General features: G+C 42.6%; 2 protein-coding genes across 3 annotated transcripts in view; both read right to left on the reverse strand.

The window, feature by feature from the left end:
* LOC128305429 (cytohesin-1) overlaps positions 1-23,435 on the reverse strand; it is a 53,166-nt gene extending 29,731 nt beyond the window's left edge. The window contains exons 1-2 of one of the 2 annotated variants that reach the window (XM_053042867.1): positions 22,902-23,435; positions 21,333-21,406 (exon numbers count right to left, since the gene is read on the reverse strand). In XM_053042867.1, coding sequence (XP_052898827.1) covers positions 21,333-21,406; positions 22,902-22,977 — 150 coding nt within the window. In that variant the 5' untranslated portion in view covers positions 22,978-23,435. The remainder of the gene's footprint in view (positions 1-21,332; positions 21,407-22,901) is intronic. The other variant, XM_053042868.1, reaches the window with a different exon arrangement.
* A 206-nt stretch (positions 23,436-23,641) lies between these two features.
* LOC128305431 (SUN domain-containing protein 3) lies at positions 23,642-24,784 on the reverse strand. The gene is made up of 5 exons (XM_053042870.1): positions 24,653-24,784; positions 24,307-24,591; positions 24,082-24,243; positions 23,833-24,011; positions 23,642-23,769 (listed from the first exon to the last, which is right to left on the reverse strand). The coding sequence occupies exons 1-5, from the start codon at positions 24,782-24,784 to the stop codon at positions 23,742-23,744; spliced, it is 786 nt and encodes a 261-aa protein (XP_052898830.1). The 3' UTR covers positions 23,642-23,741.
* Between the last annotated feature and the right edge of the window lie 674 nt (positions 24,785-25,458).

Here is a 25,458-nt window from a genome sequence, read left to right on the forward strand (position 1 = left end):
TCTGCACGCTGCCGGGACACGCTTATTATCTCATCATATTTTCTCCAAACTTCACCCCCCAAATACGATGAAGACATGCTGGTAACGGCGTAACGGCTAGCAGACAAAGCGAGTTAAACGGCGATGATATCATCATCTCTCAGGCACAACTGCAAAATGGCACACGCGAGAGACAAACACCCAAATAAAAAAACAAATGCTAAACGAATCGAAACCATCTCTTCCTCCTCCATATGGCCACAGCTTAAGCGTGGTGAGGGAATTTGTGCGTGTGGGAGAATGTTTTTTGCCCTCTGTTTTGATGTCATGTTGGTAGAAAGCGACTAAGGATGAGGCCAAGGTTGGATGGGGGGATCCGCAGTTCCCAACTGGCCCCTTGGACGCCCCTGACGGTGTCCATGGGTAAAATAACGACGTCGAAGTTGATGATGATGATGATGATGATGGTGATGGTTTAGCACATCCAATAACATTTTTCCACTGGTTAGCAATTGAGTGATATAATGCATGAAGGGCCATGGAGGGAAAACAAAAAAAACTTTGCTTAATCGTCTGGACATAACGGAGCGGGTGTCGGGTCCTCGAAAGGGGAAACAAAGAATTCTTCAACAAATATGGATGCCCCTCTAAACGGATACGTAATAGGATTTTCGCTTTCTGTTCTCAAAAAAATAACTCCCTCCGAAAAACAGAAGCCAGAAGCGCGCAAAAAGGGATAATAAGGTTTATTGAGGACCACAGCAACTCTTTCCCCGTATCTCTTATCGTCGGTAAACTTTGGACGCGAAAAAGGGATAACATGGTTTTCTTATTTTGTTTTTTTTTTTTTTTGTTCGGGAACGATCTCTTATCTGCGCCGCGGCTCTGTTACAATTTGCCTCAAGGGCAACATATAAAGGCACGTGCTCCACACGCTCCATCGACATTCCCCAACAAAAAAAAAGCAACAACCTGCCACCACCAACCCAACAAACAGGATAACTACGACAAGATCAACGAACAGACCTCTTTCTAGCCGGAGGAGCAGTTTTGTAGACGAGTGGCAAACACAAAACACCAAACCGAACATCTCCCGATTAAGCTACGGCGCAATATGTCAGGAAGTCCACGGCCCAGAACATCACCGCCGGGAGCGAATCGAAATCGAAAGCGATAAAATCGTATCCCACAGGAACGGCTGGGGAGTTGAGAAGTTTTATGTCTTCTTCCTTTGCGGTGACTTGCCAGTGTTCCCATGGGATGAATGTGGAGTGACACACATATTTTTTTTTTTGGAATGCTTCCAACGTTCAGAACTGGGTCACACTCGCACAGACACAAATTTGCAACGATCGATCGCTTAGAACGATGGAAAGGCAAAACAAAACAAGAAGTCCTTTTGCTGAGTACATCCTCCAGCACAGTTGGATCACTGTCCGCTCGTTGCGAAGAAATCCGATACCGGAAGTGATCCCATAAAACATTGTGGGGAGCACATTGATGGGATGCAACGCATTCTGGACGCAAATGTTTACGATCGCCCTAGTGCGATTGAAAAGTGAGCCCTACAAACATTGGCTTTGCGGTGAGTGTGTGTGTGTGGTACGCATAAATAAAACTGTTTATAATAAATCCGGTGTTTATAAGTGTTTCTGGGAGAACCCTCTCAGAGCCACCGGAAAAACGAAGAAAAAACCCCTAAGAAAAGAACGAAGGGTTAAAAAACGGATTATCTTTAAGAAGGTTATTGTTCGAAAATTATTCCGCCGCCTTTTTTTGGGAGGGAGAATCGTAAAGATAAACAACAGTTCTATAAATACGTGTAAGTCACAAGCTAATTATAATATTCGACCGGTGGTCTTTAACCTTTCCTTCACCTTAAGAGACTCTTCCCATGGTAGCTTATTTGTGGATCGATTCATCAGGAAAAAAACACCAGGGAACACCTTCAGCAAGAACTCAACATAAAACGCTTCCGCTCGAGAATTAACGGATTAACCTGAATCCATCACAACACGGGCAGGCACATTCCGCGTTATCGATGAACGTTATCGCTGCTGCTGTTTGCTTTTATGCACAGCAAAGCAGGATATCGAATGAATCTACGATTCAAATGTGACCTATTGGTGCTACCTTTAGAACTTCAGCGAGAGAGAGAGAGAGAGAGAGAGAGAGAGAGAGAGAGAGAGAGATCCCGTTCCCACTTATCCCTTTTTCGAGACGGTAGTAAATTAAGGTACAACTTCATTGCCAGCAAACGTTACGTGGTTTGCCGGTATTACACCTTTCTATTTGATTAATTAGCAAGCCGCAGCATGGAAAAGTTCATAAATGGAAGGTAACAAACGACAAATGGCGGTGGGTGGGGAGCGGAATGTTTGGAATATTACCAAATAGCTTTCCGTTTTCCGGCATCGGTTGATAAATGGCTTCGGGTTTGGGTGGGACAAGCGCAAATTTGTAAAGGATCGAGCAATGAAATATGTGAGCACAGCAATTATACTCATGCCTGCGGCTGTAGGAAGCTATGTATATGTATGTAAATTTATATTGTGTATATGTATTTTTAAAGGGAATTGTGTTTATCAACCCAATAAATCTTGCTTTGCTCTGATAACATTCACCCTCTGGATGATCTTAATGACTTAACCTTAATTTTTAAGGTATTTTTAGCAATAAATCCAAATTACAGACAAGGTAATGTCAATTTCCGGGTTCTAGAGACTTTAAACGTTTTTTAACTAGTAGGCAACGAGCAGTCAGAGACATTTCTAAAACCATAATATACAGCTGCATCTCCAGTAATGTTGTCTAAGAACAAGCTCAAGATCAAGCACATGAAACGTCAGCCAAAAAAACATCTCTTCTGTCACTGTGATTTATCAAATCTACAAAAAAAAACAACGTTATGAAAACATGACAACTTCCAACAAACACTTTTAAAACTCTCAACTTCAAAGCTCCCCTTGTAACGGCGTACATGATCGTACGTACATTAGCAAACGTTCAATTGACGTACTGGGACCCGCGCCGCGCACTACTGTTCGCCAGAAGCAATCAATTATTATTGCCGCCTGTCACTCTCCCCCGTTAGGTGTTCGTGTAGTGCAAATTTAGCACGCGCTTTACGCCACAGTGCCCGGGGGTCCCATCCAATCGCCGCCCTTGTGTGGTTGCAGCTGCAGTATCATTCTTTTGTTTGCCTTTTTTATTATTTATTTCTGTCACAGTGCAGAGGATGCAAAAAAGGGCTGATAAACGACACGGTTTGCTCGCACGGAAAACTGCTGACCGAAGGGGCGAGAAGCGTTAGTGAACTGGGCCAAGTTGATCTAGAAGAAGAACAGGCACAAAAAAACAAACCCATGGTATGGTAGCGGAAAGCTTCTGGGTGCCAGATGGTGCACCCTGGTGCCAAAAAGGGATGGAAACGGGGGAAGTTATCGGGAGAGCAAATAAGCTGGACCGGAAAGGGACACACCAGGCTAAGCAAAGAAGCCATCCTTCGATAACGATGTTCCTTCGTCGTGCCGGATACACAGCGCGTGTGTGTGTGTGTGCCGTTGGCCTCATGGTGAACGAAAATCGATGAGCAGACATATTTTATTGGCCTGGTTGGTTTCCTTTTTTTTTTTGCTTGTGTGGAAAGAAAATGCACAGCAGCACCACTCGAAAAAGACGGACTCACTCGGGGTGTTTATGATAATTTATGCAAGAACAGCAACGCACAAATCGAATCAGGACAGGGATACCAAGGTGTAGAGAGAGAGAGAGAGAGTATCATGCAGAATGTATGTCTTATATACAGACACGTACAACAAACGAAACATGATTTCGGTGCCACAACAGCATCATCTCTTTAACCTCAGCCATTTTCGGTGTCGTTCGGTGATGGGAGCGGCACTCAAACTAAATATAAAAAAGAACACCCCTAAATGCTCTTTATGGCACTACTGCTTTAGTTCAATGAACCGTAAACAGAGCTGCGAGGAAGTCAGAGCAAGTCTCGCAGGTAAGGGAAACCGGGCCCGTGTTTGCTCTGCTTTAATTCCTTCGTCAATCCTGGAGGAGACATTGCCAACATGACAAGTCTTCAATGGAGTTGAAGTGTCACATCAATATTCATCGAAACCGCATCGAGAGTGTCGTCCCGTTTTTTTTTGTGCGCGAAGAACGTCTAAGAGAAGATATTAAGCGCACCGCACCCTCGGTATGCTGGACGGTGCTATGTTCACACAACTCACGGATGCGGATTTAATAAAGATATCCCACCTGCATCCAGCATTCCACTTGAGGGCGGGTGGGATGATCACACACACCCGGTAAATAAGCCACCGCGAGCGGCACGCCTTGAACAAACTAATTTCCACCGGCACGGCTTAAATAGTTTTCTTTCCCCGCGAGTGTCTTACGGCGAGGGACGAATGTGAAAAGCGAATTCCGGCAGTGTCGCAGGGCGGTGTGAGACATTCTTGTTTCGCCTGTGCTTAACATCCACCCGCCGCATGCGAATGAAACACACACTGTAGCGGACAAATGGCACCAGGAGAGGGCCCAGAGGACAGTGGCTGTGAAGTAAGCGAACGACATCTTGTCCCGTACGCTACACACATATGTTCTTTCTCCTTGGCATCTCTGGATAGTCACTTTCTTTTGTACATGTTGAGGAGTTTTGTTTGGCACTCCGGATCATCCATTGATATGCGCCAACCGACAGACGGAAGAGATGAGATTCTTACACGTTAACACGCTCCCTTGTTCCCTTTTCGTTTTCCCAATTCTTACGAAAACCTTACAACATCGAAAAGAACGGACAATAATGCAGTGACCTTCTCGGAAAAGAACCCTCCGGCGGGGGAAAAAAACCGTTTTACGCAACTAGATCTTCACGCGTGCCAGGAATCCTTGCCGCCTTTATTTTCGTGCACCGGAGAATCGTTCGCTTCGTGGAACGTTCCTGTTTAGCATATTTTTAAATCCAGTTGCCAGGGTCTCTTCCTTTTTGAACCATCGTTCGGTGCTGTGTGTGCACGATAGGGATTGAAGCAATTGAAGTGTCCGTAACGCCGTAACGATTGGGAGAACCGTAGTTAGCATAGAGCATTAAAACATGTTAAGCATTCCACGCCATTTCCCGTGCGCCAGAGCAAAGTGGGCAACGGGAAACCAGTGTTGAGAGCGTAAGAAACAAAAACAGTTAGTTGAAGAAGTTGAAATCGAATCAGTGAAGAACCCCCCCCCGGAAAGGGTTTCTGGTGGTGCTATTTATGAACGCTGCAATGCTACTTCCGGCGCATTCGGGCTTTGGGGGTGTCCTGCGATACAAAAAGTTTATAATTATTTTAATGTATGCGCTAACGAAAAAAGCAGCCTTCTCTCGCTCATGTAAATTCATGTAGCATTTGGGTACAACTGCTGTGGAATTTAAACAAGACAACATAATTAAAGAACTTATAGTTTAGTGTTCTTTTTTCATCAAATGCGAAGAGAGTAGCAGCGGCAATGGATAAGCTCGTTCCATTTGACACTAGAACTTCTGGACCATTTCCGTTAAATCACACAGGTTTTTTAATGCATTTTAGTAAAAGAGTGACTTTTACATATCAGTTTTGTCGTATGAATTCTAAAAAACTTCAACAAATTATACGATTTTTGGAAGAAGTTCAACTCTTCGAAGGAACCTCCTTTACATTGGAGGAAAATATATTATATTGGGAAAAAAAACTGATACAGGGTTTTCGGAGATTATAATGATAAGTTCAGCGAGATATTGAGGAATCGTCGAATGATGTTGCTGGCAACACTGCTGCTGGTAAAGTGCACAGCGAATAGCAACGCAGCTACTGTCAAATCCATAGCAACCGCGTTGCCAACAGGAACATTCTATTGTCACTCACTGAACTTGTCAATATAATCCCTGAAAACCCTGTAGTACTAATTATAAGCTATAAATTATGATTTTTGTGCAATCTTTAAGGCATGAAAGAAACAAAAAAATATTAACCGATAGAAAACAATTTGAAAACATCTCAAAGTGTGTAGATATAGACACAAAGAGCAGCACCACAAGCGACAGGTGGCAGATTAAGCTGTGTTCCTAACGATCATGTCCTGTATCATTTTACGGTATTCATCATGCCCTTTACGGCCCAGCACGGTTCAGTAGTCCGGGTTCAATGAACCGGCACAGGTAGCAACATAAGAACACAAACACCGACACCACCTGATAGCTCGCTTCAATTTCGTTATCTTCAATATGCCTGTCTCCTCCGGTTGCTTTATTTTTGTCAGTTTCAAATGCATCCGTATGCAAGGTTCGTAGTGCCTCGGTAAGCGATATCAAGCCACATGTTGCGCGACTGCAAACACAAGCACTTTAATGAAATTTCTTGACCGAAGCGACCTCACTCCCCCATTCGTTTCGCAAGGTGCGTGAATGCAAATTGCGATAGACTGTGGTGTCGTGTGTCATATTAATTTTCCACCGGAGCCGGGTGAACAACAATCGACCACGCGGCTGGGTGAAGTGTCAGCTGACAGAAAGCTTTCCTTCTCTTCGTGTCAATCAAATTGAGAAAGCTCTTCATTTATATTTTCCACATCAAGATACTTTCACCACGTTTGCCTGTCATCGCTAACAATGCTGGCGGACAAACAAAACAAGAAGAACATCTAACACGATGTGAAATTCCTACCCCGGTTGGTAACATCATCGATGGAATTGTAATAGCTGTCCATACTTTACCATTCAACCCATAATCGCAGTGGTAAACATATCAATATGATGTAATTCTGATTAATAAACGAAGATATCTGCACTGACGATCGGGTGCACCATGGCCGATGATCATTAGTTGGTCGTTGGTCCAATACAGTGTGTAACTTAACTGTATAAACACTTGCTTTTTCATTTTTGAGAAAATTAAGTCGGGGTTTTGGGACTTGTTGGTGTTGTTGGCGTGAAATACCCCACGTTATATTCTTTTGGTGTTAAAAATAATCCACACTCCTTCCGTTGATTTCTTCGGTGTTTTAATTACAATATCGCCGACGTCTAAGCGCTCTTAGCTCATCCTTCACGAGTAGTAGATACACACTGATTTTTTTTCTGTCTCTTCTTGTGCTATCTGATTGCTTTGATTGAAAAATCTTTCTTCCCCCAACTTTCCCATATCCGTTGACATATATGGATCGAAATCTTCTCCACGTGAACCTGACTCTGCTTTTAAAACTATTGAAATTCCAACAGTAATCTCCTTGTGGTAAACCGATAGATGATCACAGAGGAAAATTGCGATTTGGTGTAAAAATACGTTAAAATGTTGATAAAAAACAAAAGAGATCAAGAAACGTATTATTTTTTCTTTCTTTTAATTTTTCTAGAGCATCAATGTGGTGCAACTCTGCAAGTCTGAGTAACTATAAGACTGAAAAATAAAATTATTTGTATAATTGTGTACATGCACTGTATAACTTCACCGTTTTTATCAACGCATGTCAATCTTGTCACACTTATCGAGTTTCCCGCTTTCTTGTTTACAAGCTTCTTTTGCTACCATAAGGAAGAAATAAAATCAAGATTGTTTTATTCGGAGGTCATTATGAAACGTGTAAAGCTAATGTTTAAAACAACATACGAATTCAAACATCGCACCCATACGAACTTTCCTTGGAGAACATCGACATCAGTGCATGCCTATCTAATCTCGACGCGAATGTGCGACACTCGCTATCTTTCCGCAAGTTCACTATCGCACAGCGTAAGGTTGCCAATCTTGCTATGCATTCCTTCGATAATGAACAACCACAGTCGGGTGTGATAAGAGAGTCTAATAACACTGAAATCTTGCCTTACATACACACAACACCGACGGACAACAAATAGTTAACGAAGCGCTCAAGTAGAGAGCTGGTGACTTGCACACCTATCCAATCCATCGCCAGCCGGTATGGTTGGGTGTACGTTTTGGCATGACAGCAAAGTCATTAAAAATATGTCTCATTACCATAATGAACAACACACCTAGAAAGCATCACAAAAATCACTCACAGAAACTCCTTCGCGTGAAGGAAGCGAGGAGTGAAAAAACCTGCAATAATATACGCAACCATTGCTAGCATCCATTCGGCATATGTGTTTTTGAAATATTTATTTTGCTACTGCTATTTCTTCCATTCCTGGAGGAAGCAAAACTTCGAGAGCAAACTTTCTTCCCGGTTGAAGAACCGGGGCCGAGTTCCAACAAGGCCTTCCTACATGGGCGTGGGAGTTTCTTTTTTTTCGCACCCGACAAATCACCCAACGCAAGCTCATAAACTAAACGAACAACAGCCGGGCCGGGTGCCTCTGATAAGATCTGGTTCAGGGAAGTGGTCCGTCCGACATAGTGTGCAGTATGCCAAGCATAACAGGAAGTTCTGTGCTTGTTCTTTTAGTTTTTTTTTCAGTTCTACCCATTTTCTCACTTTCTTATCACTAAAACTGTAACACGAGCAACATAACGAGACGCACAAGAGAACCCTTCTTTTTTTTTGCTGATCGTAAATCTTCTTCCGCGTCAACGCAGTCTGCCTCCACACTGGAGCATCGAAGCCAGAGGTTGCGCTTACTTATAACCTCGAGAAAAACCTGTATCGGTGGAAGAAAATGGCCAAAAAAAAAACAAGACAAAACGTGTGAAAAATTGTGATGATGCTTCTAATATCATTGAAACGTACGCGCGCAAAAACCGATTCGTTTGTTTGGCCGCTGAAATAAATGCCTTCGGCAACGTGTTACTAGCACCATCCCCAAACGCAATCGCACGTCACTGCGTTTTGCGCAAAAAAAAGTGCGGTGCGCGTTTCCTAATGTATTGCTATCAAAAAACAAAGAAAAACTCACACGGCTCACAGCAGTTGCCAAAGCGGGTTTGTTTTATTTTGTGCACTTGTAACACCACACACACACACACACCCCCCAAACCAAATGTGCCAAGGGTGAAATGTGCACCACTACGCCACGCACGCACGCAGCAAGGTTGTGAACGATTTAGAGTTCTGTCCTAATCTTTGCTTATTCTGCGTAAAGTAAACAAGGCGCCTGGGCATGATTCATGCCAGCAAGCGCCTTTCTGGTGACGAATCGGAGTTCGGAGCAAAAACCCCTTTGCCTAGAATGTGACGAAAAAGCTCTAGAATCTAGCGCAAAAAAATGGCGCCGACTCTTGTACGCGGAAGGAAAGAGGGAAGCCTTTTAGATGGGCCAACAAATTGTGATTGAATTTTGGGCAGGTTCCACACTCACTCCTCGCCGAAACTCGATTCCAACCTAAATCGATCGTATGGTGATAGATTTCTGGAGTGCTTTTTACCTGGGAAAAAGCTTCACAGTCCTCGCAGTTTACAGTCGCATGTGCGATAGTTCGACCCACATCGAACGTTCCACCACAAAACGAACTCTGGTTGATGCGTTTCACTCAAATCCACCGAATGTTTGCTCTCGAATGGAAACGAAACAAAGCACAAACAAAAAACAACACTATATTTCAAACATCTATCAGAGGTGCTGCTGCTGATGGTTTAGAGATACAACGAAAAAAAGAACGAAATTCGATTTGAAACTCCTAAAACTTAAACCTCTGTTTGCCAGCTGCAGTACACTTGTGCAAATAGAATCCAACAGAACCCACTGCACATTCCAAAAGATCTAACGCACGAGGCATGATTTGGAACACTCTCACGGGCACACATTCATTCTCTGGGCCTTATCAACCCCTTTTAGATGCACACAACAACAGCAACAACAACAACAACAAAGTGCAACAAAACTGCGCAAAGTGATCGGTTCGGTAGTGCGCGACTTGCAAGCTGCACACATGCACAACACACCGGCGGCAGTGACTCACCCGCGAGTTCGCGTTAATGGTTTGCCCTCCGTTTGTTCCTGCTGACGACGACTACAGCTGCGGAGAGTCGTTATGGCCATTACCGTTGCTACCGCCTGTATTACACGCTGCACGATAGGGAAGTAACGTTGCTATTTTGTTGTGCGAAATATACGCGTTCGCCAAAGGAATGGGAATTAGAATTGAGCCGCTGGTAGGACGCGAATAATAACTTTAAAAAAAACACACACATTCTGTGGTCTGCTAGTGAGGGGATCGTAACATGTACGGGGGTACGATCAAATTCTGGTCGGTGTTTTCGATTCGACAGACATTCACGAACCTCCTCCACAACAACATGGGACACAACATTTTAGTGTGCCCGCCGTGCCATATGCGGGGTGCTGGTGAACGAGCGACTTTCACCCCTGAATACCCACGATGCTGTGTGTTTGGAACATTCTAAACATTCGGTGGCAACTGAGAATGAAGGTGACAAAAGCACACAAGCTGTGAGTGAGTAAATAATGTACAGGCAGTCTCCGAGATACGCGGTTTTTGGAAATTTGACAGCTGCGCTAGAGCTAGATAATTTTTAAACTTCATTTTTGGCTATATAGAAGCGATATTTTCACTTATATCAGATTTTTATGTGACCTTTGGGATTCAAGCTATCATGAGATGTTAACAAAACAGTGAAATTTAAATACGTAAATGTGTACTATGTCTACGAAAGAAGTCATGTTTAGTATGCGCCACGCGGGCAAATCTACAAAATCTTGATGATCAACGTCTTTAAAAAGCCAGGAAGTGGATGTCTGCGGTGGGTTCGCTCTTCAAAAGAGTACACTCTCATGAATATTCGTGAAATAACAAAAACAAAAACGAAATCCAGTACGATATCCTTGCGATATTTTACGAAGATGTCAATATCTCCAAAACTCCAATGGGGCGATTGGTCCAAGATGACTTAAATTCAAAGTCCAGGGCACGAGTGAAAGCCCACCTCATAACGGACCAGATTAAAGGACTACAGTTGAAACGATCGAAGATTTTGTTGAACTTATTCGAGAAGAAATATCCGATCGTCGTCTTCTCTTCTGAACAGAAACTTTTCACCCAGCGATCTTGCATGGAATTCGCCCACGGTTAGATTTATTCCAGATGCTGAAGGATTTTCCAGAGAAGGAAATGTTCAAGTGAACCACTAAACATTTTGCCGAAATCATGGTTTTCAGAGCAGTTGCAATGGGTTGATAATGACCCCGGTTTTCATCAAAGTCTGCTGGAAGGTGAATGATGGTGTCTTTTTGGGCATTTCGATGGAGGAGGTCTTACTTTGGATTAAAGAGAACTGCAATGAGCATCATCAGGTTTATTTTAACTAGTCAAGGGAGTGAAGAATTGCTGAAGAATATCATGACTTTTTGACCTAACGATGTTTGGCCGCATAGCACCTCAGACTCGCACTTTTTTATGGGTCACACTGTATATCTCCGAAAATCAATGTATCTTCAAACTCAATATGAGTCTCAATAATGTTTCATAGAGTGCTGTCACACACTGTAAAAAAAAACAAAACAAGCTAAACCACGGTTGACCCTTGAGGTTAATAATTGGAACAACTCTTAAATGCTTAAAAGATCCTTCAGATTGAACAACCGTGCCATCTGTATTTAAATTTCCCAGAAATCAAGCGGTTACGCATAAAGCTGTTCGCACAACGAAGCAAAATTAAACGGCTCAATTCGCTACATATTGCTAAATTTCTCAGAAACTTCCCACACAACAACGACCGACCCCGCAATCGGGAGATGACGGTTACCGCAAGCTTTATCATCGGCAAAGGCCACGCGGTTGAAACGCTCCAAAAAGAAGAGATACGCGACATAGCAGATAATCGGACATGGTCATGTGAGTCATGTGTGGCGCTGCTGTGTGACGTAAAACTAGCGGCACAAAAATTGGGAACAATCCCAATCCAGGGGTTTGTTTTACGGACAAAGGGCATTATTCGCAACAGGTAGATGGAAATCGCAGGGCATAAAGGACTGGAACTCTTTTTGGCTACAGAATGTACAAGCAAACACCAAAGTTTGCGCATTAATTTCCTTCCCCCCCCCCCCCCCCCCCCCCCCTTCTTTGCGTGAGAGCAAAGTTTTGGTTGCGCCTTTTTGCGCGTAATTCGTTGTTGATTAATTAATCGAAATACCAAGACAAAAATGAACTTCCAGATTAAGTTCCAGATGGAAGGCGGAGGGCAAAATTAATGGATAAAATTGGCAGAAAAACACTGGGGAACGACAATACGTCGTTTGTGTGGCTTCCTTCCGTTCCACGAGACTGATCACGTCCGCTTGCAGCGCCGAGTGGTCGGAATTGAATGGTTTAATTTGATATTCTCATCCTGATATTGCTTTACTCGTCCGTAATGCTGGTAGTGTGTTATTGCTGCTACTGTTGCTGCTGCTGCTGATATTTCTCTATTGCACCGGGGTTACACTTCTATTAGATTTGATTTGCTTCTCTACTGCGAGACATCTTGTCACATCACACACACACAGATCTCGTCATATCACACTTGTGGGGTTGCTGCGCCACAGCACAACACACGATCTCGATCTTTTCCTCGTGATAGATCGCCACGAGGTGCAGTTGGCAGGGGAAAACAAAATCGCCCGCGGGGTCTGGTGCAGCAACTTGCAACGACGCGCAATTGTCGTTAATGGTGGCCAATAGTAATAACACAGAGGAGACATTCGTATCGCGCCACCAACTCACCAACACGCGCACAAACAGATCGCAAATCGCAACGCTCGATAGTAATTAGAATTGCTCCCTGATTACCTCCCACTTAAGCACTAAACCAACCCCAAAAAAGGACATTCCATGCGCTTCACGGTGCGCCGTTGCACAACTCTCGGCGCAAGTGGCTTTGTGGAATGCGTTTCTGTGTCGAGTGGATTCCAATCGAGTGGATTGCAGAGCAGAGAAGGCACTTCACTTGTCACTCGTTACATTATCTGCTAAAACCTTCATTTTTATCATGACTGCAACCAGATGCAGGGTTTGAATGATCATGACACGATCGCATTTTAGGAACTTTTTTTAAAAAACTTTAAACACCTACACAACACTAGTTTGTTGCGTTAACATTACACTATTTTCCGACAAACTGGCACCCTTTTCTTCCCGCTGTGGACACTTACGAATCTGGCACACGGTTGCTGTATTTCGTGAACTTTCAACACACAACAACAACAAGATGCAAATATAGTGGCCGACAAAATACGCACACCGTATGTTTCTGTCAATCACCAGCAACAACAACAACTACGACCCGGGGCCCGGAAGAAAACAAATCAGTAGAGCGGCATTCGCGGACGTCGCGCTGCTGCTGGCATATGCCTTGCGCCCGGCTACGAAACTCCGACCAAACTGACGAGCGGGCGAGCGCGTACGACCGTAGCGAGCGCGTTGGAATTGTGTAGAGAAAAACCGTACGGAGACACAAACTCAACACGCGAGGGAACACAACACAACAACAGAGCAACAACATTCAAAAAAAAAACCACCAGCGCACACGGCAAGAAGAGAATAACAAACTCACCCTCCAACCCTCCGCGGCCTTCATCTTTGGACCGGCCATAAGGGACGCAATAGCAGAAGAAATAGCAACAAAAAATAACTGAAACACACACACTAATACACTCTAAGCAGCAAAGGAAAAGCGCGTTGCACACACTTGAAGAAAAGACGGTTGATTTTTAAAGGGTTCGTGAGCCATTTCGAAACACATTTTTAGGAGCCCTTAATATTGATGTTATTTAGAACTCCAAACTAATCCAACCTTCATAATCTAAAAGTGAATAACTTAAGCAGTTAAATAAGTTATTTGATTACCTAAATTTAGGAGTTGTTCACTCAATACAACTATTTTTATATCGCAGCCGATTAGTTTTTTTTCTACGATTAGTAGGTATAAAATCAAAAAGGTATAAATAACTAGTGTCTACACAAGAACTTTAAATTAATAAACCTCTGAATATGGGAATTTTGAATTGACCTATTGATTGAGAAGGACACAAAAATAGACAAAGAAATAGACGAAGCATACTGAACCTTACTTTTTGAAATCGCAAACATGATTATCTCCAAACGTGCAAAAAGATGATAGATTAACTTGAACAAAAAAATGCACAAAAAAAGACAGTGCGTGTGCTTTCTTTACTCGGAAACGGCATCGGCTCTGAAAATGATAACCGTTGCTGTTTATGAGTAAAAGGTGAATCATATTTGAGTTTTTCTTTTAAATAATGCATACAAAATATACCACAACATCACAGCACACTAGCCATGCTTTAAGAGCGTAGGTTTTATATTTTTATTTTCGCAGTGTCGTTCATTTTTTCCGGTGCAGATTAGCGAACCCTGTAAGAAATATCAGGAGCGTAAAAAGATGAGAGCGAAACGTGCGAAGCGAGCGAACGGATCAAGCTGAATATGAATGAATGAGCCGGGCGGTAAGTGTGTGTGTGTTAGAAAAGTAGGGGAAAAACTCACCCCTATTCTAAGCAAGTGTGCGAGCAAGAATATACGTAGTACACGCGCAGGCTGTGGTCACAGCGATAAAAAAATATGTTTTAATTGACGTAGATAAATAAAAAAAACTTGTTTTTGTACACAATTTGTGGAATTGAAGAGAACGAATGATAGTCAAACTAAAAGCCATTAAAATTTAGAAGAAAAAAAAAATGTTTTAAGATACAAATAATTGCGAATAAACACTTCCATGTAACTAGAAATTGTGGAATAATGATCACTAAAACAATTAGTTGCAGTCAGTGGAGTTTTAATCCTTTCGCGAGTAAAACTCTGGTTTTAGAGCTTTGTTGTTGTCCAAAAGGTAACAATGGTTTTCATATATGATTTTAGCTATATTTACATAATACCACAGCATTATTATAACATCATACCATGTGGCATTTATAAAAAAAACCGTGGTATAACTTCACAGAAAGCGGAAATAAATACATCCGCAATGCCGGTTATCAGCATAATCTCCATGTACTTATCAATGCTACACCAACCATTGCCGGATAATCGAATGTTTGTTTTACAAGCAGAAGCTAAACCTCCATTTGCATTACATATATTAGACTGCGGTCACAAAAACCAACTTCCCCGACGACACAATACGGCACAGGTTCAACGAACATCACCTTTCGTCCGTGTGCTTTAGCGGTTGCCTAGATACGACACCGCGCGATGACGATGATTATGATCGGTAGGGTGGCACGTGAATTGACTTTAAATGAACTTCCACGCAGCAGTAGCTGAAATACGAATCACAATCTCGGCCTATACACCATTAAAGGTTACACCTTTAATATTACAGCACTTCGGCGCCTGGATCTTCTACAAAAACAGCGCAATATAGGAGGCCAAAAAAAAAAAACAATATCCCTAGTGCAAATTTCTTACGGTTAAAAGCTTACGCCGTGTGTCACCGTTCCATTCTACATAGCAATCCCACGGCGTGTTGTGCAGAATTTATACAGCCTTCTTAACGACCCTGATGCATGGGGAAGTATTTGGCACGGTAAACACAATCGTAACGCACCACAACAAAACAGGATTTCGTCATCGATCGGGAAGGTTTAATATGATAGGGAATTTTTACGAGCACAGTGGATATTTGATGACGTTCGACCCATTCGATACTATCTGTCGTACGCACCTTTACCGCGCCGACACACAAACACTGAGCGGTATCACTGTTTGTAAACCGAGAAGAATCTTTCCATATCACTAACGTACGCCAATGATATAGCGATTTTACACATGGAGTTTACAACAGCAGTAAAGGTGTCAGAGGTGTCAAACTTTTTGTGATGTGTGTTAGCCACTATTATAATTAATAGCAGTGTTTTTCTTCCTGTTCTAGCCATACATTCACTATTCTTCACTTTCATAAGTCACTGTATACGACATTGAGAACAGTTTTAAAATTGGAAATGTTATGCTACATGAACTTATGCGTTACTTTTACAACAAGCGTTTAAAGAGAATTCATAACTCAAACATACTTTCAGCTCTAATAGTCTTTAGAGCATTTTATGTTTGGTTTTCCACTGACAATAAATCACTACTTTCTTGGACGGAAGCCTTCCCAACTCTCACAAATCTATTACGCGAGTAAGTTTTAGACAAACAGAAAAAAACAACATACCGACGCTACACACCACGTGTTTCTTTGCAAAACTTTAAAGAAGACGTCCACCGCCCGACATCATCCTGGCTGCAGCACCATTTCCCATTTACTAGTTCTGCACAGGGTTTTTGGCCGTACAAAAACGTCGCAAGATCCTTAGCTTTTTATGCTTTGCTCCCGAAAGCATTCCCCTCCAAAGGCGATGCGGCGTATGCCCGGGATGAAAATCCTTCCCTGATCCCGCGGCATCATCGGGGTGTTGGCCGTGGCCACGGAGCGACAGAGAAGCAACGCACTCTCGTGTGATCGACCTTCGGAGAGTGGCAATGTTTTGGTGGCAGCATTTGGTGAGAAACAAAACCGTGAAGCCGGAAAACAACGTTACGGGGTGCGTTTATAAAGAAGATGTCCAAACAGTCAAAATAGCATGAACCATAAAGTTAATATCGCTCAAAAGGCAAAGAATCTTCATCACTTTAGAGCTCATTATTGAACACTTGAAGAAATGCGGAAAACTGTTTCCTTCTTTTTCCCTTTCCGTATGATTTTACTCAACCAACGGTAGAAGAAGTAAGGGAAAGCTTCCGGAGAAGCACCGTCATCATCGTCATCATCCCTCCATCGATCGAAAAGTCCAACGAACCCCTGAACAGCCAAGCGAATGGGCGGGAAAAGCTTACGTACTACCACTACACCCAACCGTACTACGAAAGGAGGAGGACGGATATCGGTGGACAGACGGAAGCTAAAAGGCAATTGGCCGGAAGGCATGCAGCATAACGATGCCGGAAGCGCCTGATTCTTCCTTACGAGCACGAAATCGTACGATTGCCGCAAAGAAAAGAGAGCTGTAGATCGTGAAATTGTTGTGAGAATTTTTTTTCAACCCCATCCTGGCGTCCATTGTCAGCTTCCTCCCTGCTTGGCCTGGAGAGCCTGGAAGCGGTTTTGATTATTTTAGCGCTAAACAAACTGCTTTCCCCTTGAGTGAGAAAATGGGAGCAACTCTCAGGAAGAGCGCAACGTCCTTTGATCCTATACGAGCAGTAAATAGGTATAACACACAACATAGCACGGGATAGAGACTCCCGAGGCCATGCCGATTAAGCTTTGAAGCTTTGAAGGAGTGTTTCGTTTGTTTGTTTTGGTGACGGGAATAAAAGCTCCGGTTGCCGGATCGGACGCTGGAATTGGTTATGTATTGCCGGTGGTGTGCCGGTAATGTACATGGATTGCCGGTAAATAATGTCGTAGCGTAAACACGTGAAACGGAATCCTCTTGAAACATCTCGTACCAACTGGAGAGATACGTAACTTATTCTACAATAAGGAGGTAATTTATCCGAACTTCACGAGATACTCCATTCCGAAGTTACAGGATGAAAAGCTAAGCAGCGCTCCGAGCAAGTATTACAAACTTCAAACGATTATCTCAACGCCAAGTTTTCAAACTTTGTTGGACATCATAACTTTTAAAACGGTTTGTTCAATTTGTACAAAGTTTAAATTCTTGAACTTCACACAGTTTTTGCTGTCTTCGCGCATAGTCGATGTTTTTCATCTTAAAAATTTGACCCTGCGGGACAGGCTTTTATGAACATTCTCGTGTCCGAGAACTTGCATTTTGTATGAATGTAGCTATTTTTAATGTAGTTATATGTACGAGTTATAGATATTTTATCGGAAGTTGTGGAAAACATACTGATAGTTATAACATCGTGAGATTATTCATTAAAAGTTTATAACATCCTCGAAGATAAACATAAAAAAAAACTGTTCCATACATGATATTACATAAACATAACATAAAATTGATCAGACAAAGGTGTTAGGAGTATTAACAATGAAAAGATTGCGATTAAATCTCAGTTTAAGTCACACTTCTAGTAAATAAATAAGCGAAAGGAAATGGAATCAACATACAAAACATAAACAAACTATGATATAAAATGATGATGATGATGATATGATGATGATGATGACGTCCAGATTAATGGGATGAATTCCAAACGCAATTGCAGTCAAAAATAGCTTAAGAAACATATAGGCAAAAATGCGAATGATTTAAATCCAAACTTCATTATACATCAACGCATTATTGCGATGAATTGCCACTTGAAAACAAATATTCAAAGCAGCAAATAATCGAAGAGAACTTGATCCACCACGAGCACGCACTAGACACGCCTAATAGATGCAGGTGAACAATGGTCAAGTGAAAATCTCAAGAGCTTCCGACGAGAGAAAAATAATTTAAACCATACAAAAAAGGAATAAAATCCCACAACACCGAAACGATTTTCTCGAGGTAATGGAGATAAAAAAAAATCATCCCAAACGTGTCTTACCAGTAAGGAAAAAGCTTTTCGCTTGGTGCATTAATGCAATCAATCCGTTCGCCAAGTGGGTACTCTGTACCGTTCGTAAGGGTTCGCGAGAGTTCAGACGAACATCAGCATCCCTCGAATGCTTCGCTAAACGGAACTCTTCCTTCGGCCAACAAACGAACGGCGGGTGGAAAGTTCTTCCAATTCAATCACACAACAAAGAGACAGAACGGTTTCGTGCAGGGATGATTATGCGCCCTTGCTATGAGGATCGTATCCTGTATGTGGGCAACCTTTTTATTTTTATCAGTTATACATCGTATCAGTTATACAATCTTTACTGAGGACACATCTGTGAAACATGATTAGACTCTGAAAACATTATTAAATCATGAAAGAATAAATAATTCTCAAAGATCTTTGAATCTTCAAGTTATTTGTATTCTAAAAATAATATAATCGGTTCAAAAATACCTTTAGATTCAAGAATCTGAATCACATCCAGTTACAGCGGAAGGTTCAGCTTTAATACTGAATTTAGGGTAGAATGAAATAAAAATCCTGACGGCCATTTCCTGCGGGTTACTGGTGCGACCAACCAGATTAAAGCACATTAAGTAAATGTGTCCCACTTGTTTTTTTTTATCTTCACTTCCCGAAAAGCACCTTATGTTACATGCAAACACTAGGGGGGAAATTTTATTAATCCTCTGCCTATAAAATAAGGACCAAATTATCCTTAACGGTCCCGCTGCTACCAGTGGCAGTGAAAGCGCACTCAAAAAACCAGAAACCAAACACATTCGCACAGTAACAGCACGAAACGCATGCTTTTGTGGCATTAGATTTTCACTTGTTTTCCGGCATTAAACATGTTTAACAAGAGAATTAAGTAATAAAAACGGCTCTAACGAGGATGTGGGGAACAGGAAGTTCGGAGAACATGGCTTCCCAAAGTATGTCACCGCGTGTATGGTTCTGTAATAAACTCATTCATTACATATTTTACAATGAGATATTAAGTTGTACAAAATCTACCTAAAACTTGCACCTTTTATGATAAATAAATCAAAAATCTTAAAAAAAACGAAATGTCTTTCTATCTGTCACCTTTCAGCAACTTTCATCCAAAAATCCTTGAGAATGTACCTCACTCACCAATCTATTATCCGCCAAACCGAAAACAATCAAAAACCATTGCGGAACACCACCATTGCGACTTTACTCGTGAATGCCACCCTGGTGTCGTGTTGTTATCGATTGCGAATACGCCGTTCCAGTTGCAATGGGCTAACCGGGGTGTTGCCAAAAAAAGCCGAAGCCTGAAAGAAGACGTTTGCTATTTTCATTTATCCCCCCAAGGTCAGCACTGTCGGAAAATGTGTCCGCATTTTTGTTTGCGAATCTCGCCCATTATCCTTGATCTAGTTAGAATAATTTGGCCAATTATGTACGGGAAGGCCATGTATTTTTGGTGATCAAGGAAAGTATTTGTTTGTTTCAGTCTCGGATAGCAATAATTTCCAGAGCGGATGGTCAAAAGATAGCGGCGGACAGATAGAGTACAAAACGAGCTTATGTTGGCCACAACTTCAGCAATACTACGGCAAGATAATGAAGGGTGGCAACAAACCGCGATAACAATAATCATGGTGGATAACCATCGTGATGCGCGTCAAAATTAACACCCTCCCAAGGGAAACGGATTGTAAGAGTCTAACGGGGAGGAAAGGCAAACCTATTGTTGATTAGCCATTTTCCAAAATAACGGGGTAAGACCTATAACAGATTAGCCTACATCGTTCCGCTTCTTCGGACCTCCGTTTTTCTTTCTTCGTGCTATCCCCAATACCTTATACCACCATGACCCGGAATCCCAAAATCAAATCCATCGTGAAGGCTTCCTCAAAGGCATACGCGGAAATTTGGGCTTGGCTGTACGCCGTTGCTATCATTGGGCAAAACAAATTCGCGTGTCCTTACCGCACTGAGACAGAGAATTGGAATACCAGTAGTATACCACAACCACAATAGTGGGTAAGGAAGAAGCAATAACAAAAAAAAAAAGACATTAGAACCTATTAGAACGTCAACACGACAGCAGGACGGCGTCAAAAGGTCACCGAAATCCAACGGTTTGGCAAATCGTGGCAAATCAGCCGGTTCGGTCCATACCGTTTGTTGGTGTGTTGCGCTCCACAACTAAGGGAGTGTTTGCGAACATTAGTTTCATGAGCAGGCCTACCGATTTCGGCCGGATCTAGGATCGAGGTTCCAGCGATACCGTCTCCAGTTAGTGATTGGACGAGCAAGAAGACGACCACAACTGTGCGTTATTAGCAGTGCTGCCGTGTGCCACGAATGCGGCCAAATTTTGGATTGAAATTATCGAATTGCAGGTAAGAGAAAGTATTGCCTAAGTGCTGTAAACGAACCACCAACATTCAAACCTCAGGCACGATGAATCAGTGACATCTTCTACAATGAGATAGAAAACAGAAAACTGCACGGCGCATTCAAGTGATGACTCAACGACTTCACGGTGGTGCCGGGATCCTCCGGTGTATTCTAACTTCTCAGGGTTGCAAGTGAATGGTGGCTTATATGCAGATGTGCAGACTGCTTTACCGATTGTGTGTGCGTTCTTATTAATCGTGCATATTATCATTCGCCTCTTATTCAATCCGGTTCGCCACTTCCTTCACGTAGCGTTATTTCTTCATCGTCTGGGTATGTTACATCGGTGACGTCATTATTTGAGACTTGACTTCGATTTCAAGGCATCTGGTTTTGCGTTTCAATGTTTTCCACTCCATATAATGTAGCTTATTGTCTATGTTCCATAACTTTTGAATGGGTTTCACACACTTCTTGCACGATACAACATCAACAATGACGCCACATGTTGAAATCCTAAAAGAACACATTCTTACAGCTTAAACTCACCTGTATCTCGAGTAATATCTCCTGTTTCTTCCTACGCAGCTCTATCAATAGTTTCTGCTGCTCTGGTGTTAGCTCTAAAAAGATAAGCAACGTACAAAGGATTAGCTATTAGTATAACTGAATAATCGTGCAAGGTGCAACAATGCTTTACAATTACGTCTTGCTTAATCCAATACACACAATACACACAGAGAGATACACACGCGCTGTTCGTTGATGTAAAATTAGAACTTCAATCCCGCCCAATCTATGCCCCGGATAAACGTAACCGGTACGACGCTCGGCGGTCAATTTCACTCTAAATGAACTCTTTCCGCTGTGGGCACGGTTTGGCGGCATGATTCAGCTTTCTTACCCCATACCCAAGACGATAGTGCACCGTTGCACGCCGATTACACCTCCGATTCCGGGTGATTAGCATTCGTTCTTCTCGTCGACATTGGACGAGAGAGAGCCAAGCAGTTCTTTTCAATTGTCCGGTTAGTACCATACATAAGGTAGATGGCCCATTTTGTTCTTCATAGCAGAGGGATGGGACGGGGACAAATGGAAAGCCCGGGTACTTGAAATAGCTCCCGATGACTCCCGTTAGCTGCCGGTTCCAGTGCAAAGCATCGAATCCGATTGGTTGATTTAACTTCTATTTTCGGTAATCCATCGAACGTGCGCACCCCGTACCATAATCCAGTGTGCCGGATAGCCTTGTTGTTGTATTTACGGACGCGAGTGTGTAGGGACGCATGTTTTCGTGAGTTACCGGAAAATGTAAAGAAAACATTGCGCAAGCAAACGTAAACATTTCGGAGAGGGCCATTCGCGGGCAGATGATAAAGGTGAAGGCGAACCATTAGCTCTAAGAAAAGTCGGATTTACCGGACGATATTGTTGACGGATCCAAAACAGGTGTACCGATTGCTATTTGGAATGATGCACATTGATTGATTGTTGACACTAATAATGTAATAATGTTTTTACAAGTTAAACCTGTTTTGTCAATGCGTATGTTTTCAGAAGTTCAGAAGTTCTCAAGTGTCAAAATTACATATCCCTCAGTAGTCATGGTAACTTGCTTCCAGGTTGCTTCGAGGCTCAAACAACATAAGGGTAATATTTATGCTTGTTGAACTTAATTCTAATAGGATAACCCGGTTGATGTGGACATTTGTTAGCACCCCTGGCAGCCGCGCGTATGGAAAGGTTTGCGAAAAACAAAAAAAGTGAAACGCCTGCTGGCTACGTAACAGACATACTTTGCAATGTCGGTCGCAAGGTAAGCAAGCTGACCCGCACGTTAAGCCTCATCACATAGGCGTCCGGCGGGCAATTACGCTCACGTTAATTACGGGGCATTGTACGGGCCCATGGGGCGGCGGCATGGGCCTGTTTCTGCACAACCCTTACCGGGGGGGTTATAATAACAGACACCAACCATGCCACGAACTAATGCTACCGGAGGCTGAGTAGCAAACAAAAGCGAACCTAAAAAAATGGGAAGAAGGGTGGCAAAGCAATCCTCGATGCAAGAAGGGACCGCGGTGTTATTAGGTGTCTATCGAGGTCGCTACATACCTGGCAGTGGGAAGTTTTCTGTGTGCTGCGAAATGTTTGACATCGTTGCGTACGAGCTTTCCATTGTGTTGACCATAGTTCTCTCCGTTGTTGTTGTCGTCGTTGTCGCGGATGCGCTTTTCCGAATTTTCCAACCAACTCAGCTGAATCATGCACGCGCGTGTTACCGCACCAATTTTCGCAACACTCTGCACTATTTATCAATCTTTAACGGTGCACACCGAATCACAGTATCACGTAAAACTAACCGAAAACAGGATACAGAAATCAATTAAGCAGCAGACGATTTTCACGTAAAGAGGCTTTAGGTACGGGAACAATAACACAGCCACCTTAAAAGGCGTTCACGACGCGGGACGAGATTTTACAAATTTCCATTACACACTCAGCGGTAATTCTGCTTAGAACCGCCAGGCTAGCTAGCCCTATGTGGAACGCCCCGATAATTAACCACAAAAACATCACATTCTCACGTAAACACTTGGCACAGAAATTCTCGTCGCGTCTTTATTGTAGCTATTGTTTTTTTACAAATGCATTTAGCTACAAAACATCCATGTTTTAACGAAACGAAACGTCAAAACGCGTATTTCAACGAAAGTGTCAATGTTTTAACGAAACGTTGTTTGCTGATTACACTGTGGGAGGATTTTCGGGCATATCTTCATTTCATTTTACCTCCAAATCATTATGGTTCCTCACAAAGAACTCGTCGATACTCAAACCATATAAAATCAAAGAAAAATGGCAACAAATATCAACTCTCAAAAATGATTTTAAACGAAACTATCTTTCTCTCCTGAAACTAACGGCCATTTCCCCACATCGTACGAGTTGTTACTATTCTGGTGTGCCGTGAATACGAATCCTGCAAAAAGTGAATCATTTCGATTATTTTACGAACGAACTGCATTAAAGGATGCTCATTTACCGGTAGATGCAAGTAAACATTTCACCGTGATTGGAGTGAATGTCAATCCGTACGAAACGAATGCTGGGCATGCCATGCTCTAAATCGAACTCAAACGTCTCCAAAAACGTTGTCGCGTAATCGAAGGTGAATGTGCCGAAATAAATGTCCTTTCCTGTGTTGCTTGGTCTGTTTGTACCCTGGAAATCAAATCGTGAATCAAAACTGTTGCGATCATTTAAAATATATCTAATCGGTGGAACTGCGTACCCAAACTGAAAATTCCTTTATAGCGCTGTAAACATCCACTTTGCCGGGTAATGATGACTTCGGAATGTGTTCAATCGTTATGGCTTTTAAGTATACGTTCTTCATCAGCTTCAACACTATTGTTCCTGAGCTTCCCTCCAAAGCATAGCATGTACCACAATCCTTAAAAGAACATGATTTCGAAACATTAAACACGTATTTCGACGGATGAAATTCATACGCCACCTGTATGATGCACTGCAATTGATGATAGTCGTCGTATATATATGATATCATATTTCGCATTCTACTAAAGATTGAGCTCTGGTGACGTGATGTTGCATCTGCTGACACAACCTCTCCACCAAAAATACGAGCCGCATAATCAGTCGGACCAAGTTTATCAAAGTTCAGCTGTTCCAGGAGAGATATTCTTTCTTGGAGAACTACCATTTCTTTAAAACATTGGACATTTGTTTCACTATTCGTGTCATCTATCTTGTGAAGTTCTATATCTTTGTTCTGTTCCGGCTGCTACGACATAAAGGAAATAATTGGTAATGGGTTGAACAATAACATTGCTTCTTCATACCTTTTCAATAACTGCAATCCGATCGTGCGATTGTTCGTAGTTTTCACTAAAATAAACCCGAAACACGATGAAACATACCAACAGAGAGCACAGTATATAAACGGCCAAATTCTTCTGGTAAGTTTCAGGCATTTTGGAAGAAAAACCTTTCACCAATTATCCAAAGAACGCACAGCCTACTAAGAAATAATAAACCGCTTTTCAACAAAACCTCAAAACAATTCCGATCACAATATCTCCCTATAGGGAGCGCTTGCGTCGGCAAAGAGCGAAAACTGTCAACGTGACGTCTGGAACAAAACAAAGAAAAAATACGATCAGAAAGAGAAAGAACAACAATACATTTCGTCGCAAACATTTTCGCTTGCGGCGCACGGTGATCAGCAAATTGCAATTCTTGTGAACCACCCGAAGATATCTGCTGTGTCTCCTTCAACTTTGGCTACCTGCGTCATTTGGCAGATCGGTACGAAAACGCGGCGTAAATCCGGATGACGACATTCGTCAAAAAACGAACAGTGCACAGGTGCGTGTAAGCACACACCAATCGAAATAGCACCATTCGAATCGGTTTGCGTGCGAGATTTGTGGAGTGAATGGCTAGCTCACTGTTGCATTCGTCACCCGGTGTAACGTACACGGCCGGAAGAAACAATTGTCGTGAGTGGAAACATCCGTAAATCAAGTCTAGAGAATTGAAATTTCAAAGTCCCAGCATCACACCGCAGCTTGTCTGTGTCCGTCGCGGCTAGCCCACCCCTGTGTGCTGCAGCTGCACACGGGAGGCCGTGCAGAGGGATAAACGC

Source organism: Anopheles moucheti, chromosome 3 (genome assembly GCF_943734755.1).
Source record: "Anopheles moucheti chromosome 3, idAnoMoucSN_F20_07, whole genome shotgun sequence".
NCBI classification, from domain to species: Eukaryota; Metazoa; Arthropoda; class Insecta; order Diptera; family Culicidae; genus Anopheles; species Anopheles moucheti.